The 11,252-nt window shown below is 40.1% G+C and overlaps 1 protein-coding gene across 1 annotated transcript; it reads left to right on the top strand.

Annotated features, from left to right (window-relative positions):
• The first annotated feature begins 838 nt into the window (after positions 1–838).
• Positions 839–3,541, top strand: HOXA11 (homeobox A11). The gene is made up of 2 exons (XM_015810622.1): positions 839–1,577; positions 3,309–3,541. The coding sequence occupies exons 1-2, from the start codon at positions 839–841 to the stop codon at positions 3,539–3,541; spliced, it is 972 nt and encodes a 323-aa protein (XP_015666108.1).
• The last annotated feature ends 7,711 nt before the right edge of the window (positions 3,542–11,252 follow it).

The following is an 11,252-nucleotide window of genomic DNA, read 5'->3' as shown; positions in this document are numbered from 1 at the left end:
ACAAATTCAACGTCCAAAGCAAAGATCGGGTGAAAATTCCCAAGTTAGCTGAGGTGCCCACCAGAAGGAAGATACTAATGCTCCTTCGGAAGTAAACCGGAATAGCAGCACGCACGCACACACCCCAGTCTAGCAAGAAAACCACTGTGCAGACTTGACCCTAGCACACGCTGGTCGGCCGAGGTTTTCTGAAAAGCTTGGAGGTCTGGAGGATTATCTAATCAATGGAACTTTCAGGAAGACCCCCAAGAGGTTGCGGAGCGGCGCAGCCCAGAAGACAGACCTGTCTGTGCTGAGGAGAGGGGATGTGGGGTGGGGGCAGGAAAGAGAAGGGGCGAGAAGCAAGACCCTCCTGCTTCCAAACCTATTAGATTGGGGTCCAGATAGCTTAATTGGGGGGGGGGGAAGTATCTGGTTGGGAAAAAAAGAGTACGTACGCCCTTCCCTTTTTTCCTTCTTTTGGAAGTTCTCTTTCCAAAGTCAGATAGGTATAAACTGCATTTAAATCTTTGTGTTTCGGTGTTTTGTTCTATTTTTTTTTTATGACTGGGAACCCTGGGGACGATCTGTTGCTTCTCCCGAGATGGCTCCCAAGGAGGGGAAGGAGAAAGGCGGGGGGGGGGGGGGGGGAGAGGAAGAGGGCCCGCACTCATAGCTTGTCAATTTTAACATTTGGTCACGTGAGCAGCGCCTCCCTGCTAAGGAAGGGGAAAGCTTTCCACGTCAGCTTTACGTCTCCCAATTTCTTACTTCACGGCTCAGCTTCCAAGAGACAGCTGCATTAGAGCGTCATGTTAAGCTCGGCTAATGCGGAAAACCCGAGGTAGCCAGCCTCGTTATGGATTTGGACGAGCGAGTACCTTGCTCCTCGAATATGTATTTGCCCAGTTGTACTTACTACGTTTCCGGCCCTGACTTCTCCGGCCTCCCTCCCTTCCTGCCCCAGAGCCCGTCTTCTCGCCCCGTGCCCTACTCCTATCCGTCCAACCTGCCCCAGGTGCCACCCGTGCGAGAAGTGACTTTCCGGGACTATGCCCTGGAGCCGGCCAGTAAGTGGCACCCCCGCAACAGCCTCCCCCACTGCTACTCCGCCGACGAGCTCAGGCACCGGGACTGCCTCCCGCCCGCCGCCGCCGTGGCCGCCGCCGCTGCCGCCGCCGCCGCCGCCGCCAGCCGGGGCGAAATGTTCGGGAAGACCGCGGCCGGCGGCTCCTACCACCACCCGGCCGCTTCCGCAGTCTCCGCCGCGGCTGCGGCCTCGTCCAGTTTCTATAGCCCGGTGGGCAGGAACGGGGTGCTGCCCCAGGCTTTCGACCAGTTTTTCGAGACCGCGTACGGCCCGGCAGAGAACCCCTCGGACTACGCGGGCGACAAGGGCACCGCCGGGGAGAAGAATCCGCCCGCAGGAGCCCCCGCCGCTTCGGGAGTCGCTGCAGCCGCGGTGTCGAGTTCGGAGACGGCCTGCGACCGGGAGGCGGCGGGGGAGAAGGAGAGGCGGAGAAGGGCCGAGAGCAGCAGCAGCAGCAGCAGCCCCGCTTCGTCTTCCGGCAACAACGAAGAGAAATCCAGCAGCTCCAGTACGTATAAAGGCAGCGCCCTAGCGCTTTTTATGAACGGGGATAGCGCACCGCCGCTATTAAATTTTTATATGCTGTTTTATAAGCAGAGGAGGTTTATGAAGGGCCGTTAGATTTCCCCCAACAAAACTTTGTTGTAAAAGGCGAGATCACGTGGCGAGGACTGAAATTGGCCGTGAAATGCCCATCCGCCAATGGATGCCTTTAACAAAAAAAGAAACCCCAACCCCAAACTATCCCCCCCCTCAGGTGGTGATTTTTTTTCCCCTCTAAATCATTAAACAAAGGACCCAACAGAGAGAGGAGGGAGTGCTCCTTGTTCCAACTCCCCAAAATATAATGCACGTTTTTCGCCTGTAAAATTTGTTCAAAAGGAGATTTCAGAGCCCTTTGATAGCCATGTAATCCTGCGATTAATACACACAAACACTTACACACATACTATAAAAGTCATGTGTGTTATTCTTAAAAGCTTAGTGGGATACTTGGATTCAAAGCCACCTCAGATTTTATGGATTGCAGGAGAACAGGGTCTAACAGATGAAGGGAGGGCCTGCAACGCAACTCTGTATTAAGAGCAACAACATTAGCTAAAACTAGCTCTTTTGTCTAAAAAAATCAGTTTCTCCTAAACTCTGGTTGACTTAAATGTTGCCTTGTGTCCAACAATTGGTTTCTCACAACTGTTTTTCAAGCTGTCAGAGCTTGGTCTTTTTTTTTAACTTGCATTTTTTTTCTCTCTTTCAAGACTTCCTTCAGCCAGTGGGGCAGGCAGGGGTGGGAGACCATTCTAACTCTGAACAGTGAAGGAAAACTTGGCAAGTTCTTATTTAAGTAGAAAAAGCCAGAATATTTATATTTAATCCCTTCAGAGTTAAGATGAGAAAAGAAAATACAAAGCTCTGTTTTAAGGAAAATTAGGAATGGCTTAAGAGGTTTGTATCCAGCGTGGCTGAGATTGGAAGAAAAATTTTGACAGGACTGGGATTTTGAAAGTTCCCTTGGTAAGAATCAGTGAACTGGGTGGTTATCTGGGACAGTGAAAAGTTTGCTATTAAAGAAAAAGGACATTGCAAAAACAATTCATTTCATATTTAAACCCTGTTGACATAATAGATTGACAAGTGAAGTAAATAGAGAGATAAATGTTAACATTTTAATCAGAGGATCCAGAAATTAATAAATTCTGGAAGTCGCATGGATTTCAGTGGAATGACTAAAACTAGAGCCAGCCCAGGAAGCTTTTTTATTATTATTATTCCTAAGCTTTGATTGTAGAAATGTGGTAAAAGCACTGCGCTGGGTCAACAAGCAGCAGCTGAACCCTACATACATAAAACCTTTCTTGGTAGAAAATACTGCTCAAGACCAGTTGGGCAGCGTCTGCGGAGACATCGCCCATTCTCAAGACCACAAAAGTCCAGTCTTAAGCAAACATGTTCAGAGTAGAGCTTGAAGTACTATTGTTTGAAGCAGGGCTTCAAAGAAGGGTCTTTTTGAATTAAAGCAGCACCTGCAAGCTATTTCCCCGAGATAAAGTGAAATTAATATACACAGCTGCTGAGTAGGAGAGACCACCACTATTATGAGACTTAGTAATAATGAGCCAAGAGTTTCTTTCTTAAAAGAGAAACATATGGATGCTCTTGATTCAATATTAGCAACAGTCCTCCCTCTAGCCACATCTGATTCCAGACTTAATGGCTTCTGCCTTTATGTTTTGCTCCACAGGTGGACAACGCATCCGTAAAAAGAGATGTCCATACACCAAGTACCAGATTAGAGAATTAGAAAGGGAATTCTTCTTCAGTGTCTATATAAACAAAGAGAAACGTCTTCAGCTCTCACGAATGCTCAACTTGACCGACCGTCAAGTAAAAATATGGTTTCAAAACAGAAGAATGAAAGAGAAAAAAATTAATAGGGACCGACTGCAGTATTACTCAGCTAATCCAATACTTTAAGCTTAAAACTTGTAGTGTTTTTCTATATGAGATTGAATAGAGATGTCATCCTTGGTAAGGTCAAGCCACAGAGTTACCAACAAGAAGGAGGTGTGCAGAGGCTAGGAGGACTCTGAAAAACTAAGGTGTTTTTCTACCCTACCTCCAACATTGACCAACTGGTGTGTTTGTTTGTTTTTTGTTGTTGTTGTTGTGGCTGGGTTTTCTTTTCAAGTGCTTTTCTTCATCTTTACACATGAAGTGGAATCCATTTAACTCTTGGACCACCCTTTGCAAAAGCCATTTTGTATCCCTACAACTTCTTCCAATTGGGGTGAGCACATGTGAAAAGCCAGGAGCGAATTCCTGGCTTCACATTGTGGTTGTGGATTGAAAACTATGTTACCTTAATTGTGGAAAGTCCATGGGAAGATTCCTCAGGGCATCATACATGCTGGAGGACAACTTCAAAAGGAAATGTCCAAAGCGCCTGCCGCTTCTACTTAGGCAATCCCTGACCATCTATTAGTCCCCCTGAATGACAAATTATTATTTCTCTCCACAATTACACCCCTGCCCCTCAGACAGAAACAATTTCCTTTCAAAAGGACTTCAGGTAATAATTTGCCATATATGGTAAAGAAGCAATCACTGAGAAGACAACACGGGTAGACTTGTGAAATAACTTCCATTTTAATGAATAACAGTATCGGAGACAAATCATTATGCCATTATTTAAATACTACAAGGGAATAAAAACTTTCTTAAATGTGTGTGGGAGGAGAAAAGACAAAAGATTACGATAATAGTTCTAAATTGAGAAAGTTAAAATTTAAAATGAGAGAGAGAAGTTTTTGATTTCTGTCTCAGAAACTTTCTTCAAGAAATATATCTAGAAAAGTACAGTTTGGCAGATATCAAACCATGTTTAATTGTAATTTAGATATGTGTAATGCACTGAAATCAAATAATGAAAACCACTAGTATTTCATAAGAAGGCCCACTAGAAGGCAATGTTAATAGAGGGAATTTGTTGTCATATCTTATAGTTAGCCTCATATGTCCTACTTAGCTGTTAAGCAGCAAAATTAAAAAAATTAAGAGTTTTTGGAGTGTGTGTGTGGATGTGTATATATGCACACACCTACACGTGTACACACACATACACACAAATATATATATATATATATATTTCTCTGAAGGAACCAAAGAGGGTGTGAGGGGGAAAGAGACACTGTTTTAACAGAAAGAAAGCTATTTAAAGTTCTATATCAGTTTACAAAGGATATGTGTTTTATTGTAAAGGTCACTTACTGTTGAGAATATCTGAATGTATGATTCATACCATAATGGTGTTTTATAAAACTTGTATGATTTAAAATGGTTTTGTTGCTATTTTCCTAATATTTTAAGTGGGTTGTTTCACTTGGAAGGTGTCAGATTTTTTTCTTTTCTTGTTTAAGCTATAAACTATCAAGGCTGTTTTTACACTGCTTCCAGAATGGATAAAATTTCTTTTGCGGTTGATGAATTGCAATACTTTTACATTCTATCACTGTTTGGAGGAGGGGAGAAACCTGTATTTTGTGTATATATATATATATACCGTTTCCTTTGAACATGAGAAAGCTTTTCTTTGCATGAGTACAGTGGAATCCTGCACATTGGAAATAAATATGTGAGAAATTTACAGGTTTTTTTTTTTTAAGATTTATGATGCACTCATGGATCTTCTTTGACCCAGACTGGAAATCTGAAACATGAGTTTTGAGTTAATTGCTTTGGTGGAAATCCCGCTCACCTATTGGTTGCACTGAATTCTGAGAAGCCAGGAGATCAAGTCTGGTATTTATGAATGCGTGGGCAGACTGCTGCTGGTACCAGGCCAGGTTTGAATGGGTTGCAGAGAAAGGGGTGGAAGCAGGGGGAATCCGCCTTGAAATAATTGCAGGCTGTAGACTTGGTGCTTTTGTTCATAGATGTAAAATACATTGCAAAAGCTCAATTTTGGGTGTTGGGGGGGGGAGAGTCCTTTGTTCTTGTTTGTTCCAGGCCACCATACACCTGAGCCTAAAGGGGGCCTCAGGCAGAATTCAAAAGTGAAACTGTGCTGATTGAAATGGATTTATATGCCAGTACTGTATGAGACTTGTGGAAACGAATTGTCTCCAAGGGGATATCCCTCTTGTGAGCTAGCCAAAAGCACCCTAAGGCATAGACTGCTTACACAGTATAAGAGCTTGTCTCTTGGAAACCCCACCCAGTGCCTTTGGGCAAAAAGGGGCTCAACCCCTATTTCCTCCTTTCTTCTTGCCATTCATAATTTAAAAAGCACGTATTTTACCTCTCTATGGTTTATTGGCTTTGAACTTCTGTATTGCTTTGGACATCACCCATAAACTTGAGGTGAAGGGCTCTGGACTTTTGCTGGTGACCCCCACCCAGCCAGACTGTCTGGCCCAAGGAAATGTATGAAGATGGGGAGAGGGAATGGAGGGGGAACTTGCTTGCTTGTTTATTTTGCTAACATGCTACAAAGGAATGCAACTCTTAAAAGGCAGAGATAGAAAGATAGATGGAGAGAGGCAGACAGACGAGCAGAGAATAGTGGGGTGGCCATAAACATCCCACCAGCAACTTCCTTCGCCAGTTAAAAATTAACTGGTTATTCAAGGGCTAGGAGTCATGGACTTTGTCTAATTGTGGAAGGGCATAAAGGGAAGGAGGAAGAAGAGGGAAGGAGGAAGGAGAATAAGGGTAAGGAGAAGTGTGTATTTCTAGGGCAAGCAATCACTAAAAAAAAAATCCTATGATGTTTCCGTTTAGATAATGTCTGCACTGCTTTGGTGTTGAAAAGACTTGTTTTGAAACTGGCTGGCTACTTTGTTCTGCTGACAGCCACAAGAGGGCGTCCTTCAGATCAATGTCAAAGCCGCACAGGGAGGGGAGGGGAAAAAATATTGTGGCCTTTGTTCTCCAAACGTCCAGGGTGCTGTACATTATATTATTTCACTTTTCCATGATCATATTTACAAAGAGAAGGTGAATCTGATGGCTCAATTCTTCAGCGTGAACTAAAAAGATGGCCAGAACTTTGCTTCTTCAAGTTTAGAATATGCCAAAGGGTGAGTATTTCTTTGGGGCTTAAATTGAGAAATTAAGGAAGAATGAAACAATTGTCACGATACAACCTGTGTGTCTGTTAAGGCAATTTAGTTAACATTTAAAGTTTTTGTGAGGGACATAAATCTTGAAGATGTTCTAACTTTTTGGGAACTTATAATGATTAAATCTGTGGTTGTAATTGTGATTTGGAATCTTTTGAAGTTTGGTGTTGAGACTTTGAAAGCAACAAAGCTACAGAAAATATTACAAAGGTTTCGTGGTTCTAGTGCATGAAGAAGTAAAAATAAGTATAAGATAAAACAAATTTATTTTAAAAAATAAATCCGTGGATATGATGAATCTGGAGGCTTGTAAGGAAAAGAGATACCATCTATCAACTAGATCAATAGTTTCTGGTGGCATTGTTGGATTTTGTTTGTAGTTTTCTCATTTTAACTTGACAGGGCTCATCTGTGCAGAGTTGATTAATATCAATACTTGTTGTGCATCTTTTTCTTAGAGGGACAAACTTGTTCCCCTGCACAGGAAAAGCTAGTAATTGATGAAACTGGAAGTCAAGAGAGTGTCCTTTTCATTTAACTCTCCTCCCCATTTCATATTGAATCAGGTTTTGAGTAAAGATTGAATTTAAAACAGCTACATCGATCTATATTTATTGATTTGTAATTGGTATAGTCATAATCCAAGAGGTAAATTATATGAAAAAAGTTAATAGCCTCATATCTTAATCATGCTAAACACACTAAGAGCTCAGTGATGTTAATTTTATTTTGTCTTTAGAAAATCAAACTCTGAAAAGGAAGTTATTGTTGTATTTATAAAACACAAGGCTCCCTGAACTTACAGGATATGAGTTAAGGCTTATGCTCTGCTTTCCATTTAGTTCAACAGAGTTTGAGGATGCATTATTTCCCTTGGAAGATAAATTCCAAAGAAGAAAAAAGTTTCTCTTGATTTCTGAAACTTCCAGGTAATGAACTTAGGGAGAGCTAGGTATGTGCAGAGAACTGATGTATACATCTATACAATGTCACACATAGACTAAATTAGGGGGAACATTCTTGGTTTCTGAAGGCAAAGCATTGAACTAATCTTGTCATGTAGCTACTTGAATTAAAAGGCAGAAAGAACATAGGCTACTCAGCGTGTTCCTGATCCCAATTTTCTGTCAGAAGTCTTCCTGTGATATTTACATTCTTTGAGTGAGGTCATATGATGTAATAAATGTGCTTTTTCTAGATCACAATCATTAAAATTGAATTTCTGAAATGTAGAGTTGAAATTTCAGAAGCTAATTAGGGTGGCAATCAACCCTTTGCCACCAATATTGCCTGGGAACAAAAGTATTGAGAGAAGTATTGAGAGAATTCATAGGCAAAAGCTTCCACCCAATTCCTTAATTTCTAATCTAGTTAGCAAATCACACTCATTTGCCTACCCCTGTCTTGGAGTAAGAAATCTTTATTTGAAAAATGGTGCCTAAATAATTTAAGGACAAGATGGCTCTTTTAAAGTTTTCTCTCCCCATCCATTTGCTGCAACCTTTGGATATTGCTCTAATAGAGATTTTTATTTTTATTTTCTTATGACTGAAAGGCTGTCTTCTTTTTGTACGGTCCACAGAATGAAGATTTCTCTTCTATTACATTTCACAGCATCATAATAACATCTGGCCTTGTCAAACAACAAAGAAAATATTATAAAGTGCATATATGCTGGCAGATCCTTTTTCCATTTAATTTGAACAAATATATAAATCAAGGGGACTGCTACAATGTTCCAAATATTGCCATTTTTTAAAAAGATCATTTAGAGACTTCAGTAAAAAAAATTACAGTTTATTTTTTTATTTTGGGGGGTTAACAAAAACAGCACATCGTCTTTTCTTCCTATGAACTGAAATAACTTTGTAAGAAATATAAAACAAACAAACAAACAAATAAGCATTTATAATGTGTTGATTCCAGAGACAAGTTATCCTTAAATTAAGAGTTTTTCAAAGTCAATAAAAAGATCCCAAATATATTAAGAGCCCCATTTCTTGGTTATGTTAACATTTATGGTTATGATTTTACTTAACTTCTATATACATATTTTATTTTCATTTATTTTATTTTATAAATTAAATATATTGTTCATTGCCCAGGGTTACTTGTTTCAAATGGGCAGCCATAAAAATTGAACAGGGACACACACACACACACACACAAAATTATCCAGAGTCTCACCCTCTGAAGTTCAATGGATCTGCTATATAGTATATAGGACACAGGCTCACATAAGGCATGGTTTCTCTCCATCCACTTATTGATATCAAATTCATATTTCATTTCCTTATTCAATCAGCTCACTAAATTTCCACTGAAGCAAACCAGCCTTAAGTGTTGAAAAATTTCTTGACAAGAACACCATCTTAGAAATACAGGCATCTTGGTTTTATTTAGGAATTGTCATGCTTCTTTATGTCAAATGTCATTTGTGGAGTGGGGGGAAAAAAACCTACAAAACGCACTCCTCATTTTAGCTACAATCCACCTAGCATTGCCTGGACTAAATCTTTTTGAAGGAATGACCCACTAATATTGCACTAATACAGAAATCAATACCCTTCTAAAACTCATTTATGAGTTGAAATGCTAATGACCTTTATTAAAAATGAATTACATGCAGGCTACAAGTAATAGAGGATTTGTGAAAATAATTACCTGGAAATATTTGTGAAAATAATTACCTGAAGTGATTTGCTATTTGCTCAGAAATCCCACTGAATTCAAAAGAAAGTATTCTTACCTAACTCCTATTATCATGTATAAAATTATAGCCATGAATTATTTTCTTACAGTCTAGAGGTTTTGGTTTAAATCTGAAGGAGACCTTCCTTTGAATTTACACCCCACCGAGAGATAAAAAGATCATGAACATTGTACACTCCTGCTCCAAAATGTATGGGTTTAGGAAAGATTGTCTTGATTTTAGCCTAATTTTCCCCTGGATAAATATATGCTTTTAAAAGGGCATTGCCTTAATGCAGTGGCAGGGCATGCCACTCAACTCAGCTAACCAAGTTACAGACCAACATGTTTGGTTTGGCTTTGATTGCAAGCGAGGGATTTTTTTACCACAAATAAATCCCATCGATATCAATAGGAAATCAGATAATTACCAGAAGGTGGGGTTTCAAACAGATAAGCATTCTAACAGGGAAAGGAAAAAAAAAACTGCATTTGAAGTGCAAATACAAACCACATTTTAAAGGGAATTAATCTCCCAAGCTTGACCTTCATTCCTGCTTTTAATTTTTCTATAAAAAATAAATAGTCACTCTTTCTTGCGTGGCAGATCTTCAAAAAGAAAATGAAAATTACTTTAGTTATTTTCTCCTTTCTTGCCCAGAGATATATTCAACAGCACAATAACAACAACAGTCACATAATGGAGAATAGCCTTTTTTGAGAGTTCATCCAGAGGGAAAATTGTCTTGGTAGCAGTTATCTTTTGACAACTTGATACTTTTAACAGTAAAGAAGATGCACTGCTCATATTAATTCTATTTATGATTTATGAAATATAGGCAGAGGCCATAAATTTGGAAGCAGACGGCTTCAGATTCCAGACTTTTTCTTCTTTCTTTTCTAACTCACTTCCTCTAAACCGAGTCCTGAAATCTCAATTTGTCCATCGCATAAGTACAAAGCCCAATTTAATTAGCATACAATGCTGCTTTCCAGGATATTTTCATCACTGTTGGAAACAATAAGTGGGTAACACCTCCTTCTTCTGAAAAATGGAAAAGAAAGGAAATGAATGATCCACTTAGCTTTGGCAAGTTAAACTTTTTATTTGCTTTTCTAGTTTTTTAGTCTAATAAAATGCCTAATAATTCTATTGGCATCATCATTATATTCCTCTTCATTCAATCAAAGTTGAGTGCCTTTAGTCAGTATAGGTGGCTTCCCTCCATCCTCTTGGCCTGTCCAGATTCCAGGTCCCTTTCAGTTCCTTAGTAACTCCAGCAAGGTGGGTGAATGTGAGCTTGTTGTTTCACTGGTCCAAATCCTTTAGCTCTACTCAGTTGTGGAACTGTCTGGTTGTTTTCTGTTGTTTACACACAAACCACCTTAATCTCCTAGACAAACATGGAAGCAGGATGAAAATAGAGTGACTTCTCAACCAGTGTTACAGAATGGTCCCAAAAAATGCAATCACGCCCTGGTTAATGTTTGAGACTCATTGTTAAGACTTTAAAATGTGGCCACTAAACACAATGCACGCCAAAGTAGTTTAGTTGCTCCAGAATTGACCATTATCTTTTAAAGTTAAGAATCAACTGCACATTATTAGTTTTACTCCACTGGGTTTGACGAGGCAATTTGCTCTTTGCTTGCCTTGGCCTTGTTAGTGACTCAAAAAAGCCTCACAGAGGAATTCAGGCACTTCTCACTTATTATTGACCTCTCTGGGCTTCGGATCAGACCCTGAAGTGCCTTGACCATCAAAGACATGCATTTGGCTCCCAAAACATGCCACAATAAAAGCAACTTGAATGTCTGGTTGCTGTTGCCCTGTACTTGGGATTAAAGGAACCCACAACTCCTATAAATGCAAT

This window comes from Protobothrops mucrosquamatus, unplaced genomic scaffold, assembly GCF_001527695.2.
Source record: "Protobothrops mucrosquamatus isolate PMUCROS unplaced genomic scaffold, P.Mucros_1.0 scaffold12, whole genome shotgun sequence".
NCBI classification, from domain to species: domain Eukaryota; kingdom Metazoa; phylum Chordata; class Lepidosauria; order Squamata; family Viperidae; genus Protobothrops; species Protobothrops mucrosquamatus.
This window is presented reverse-complemented; position numbering and strand designations above follow the sequence as displayed.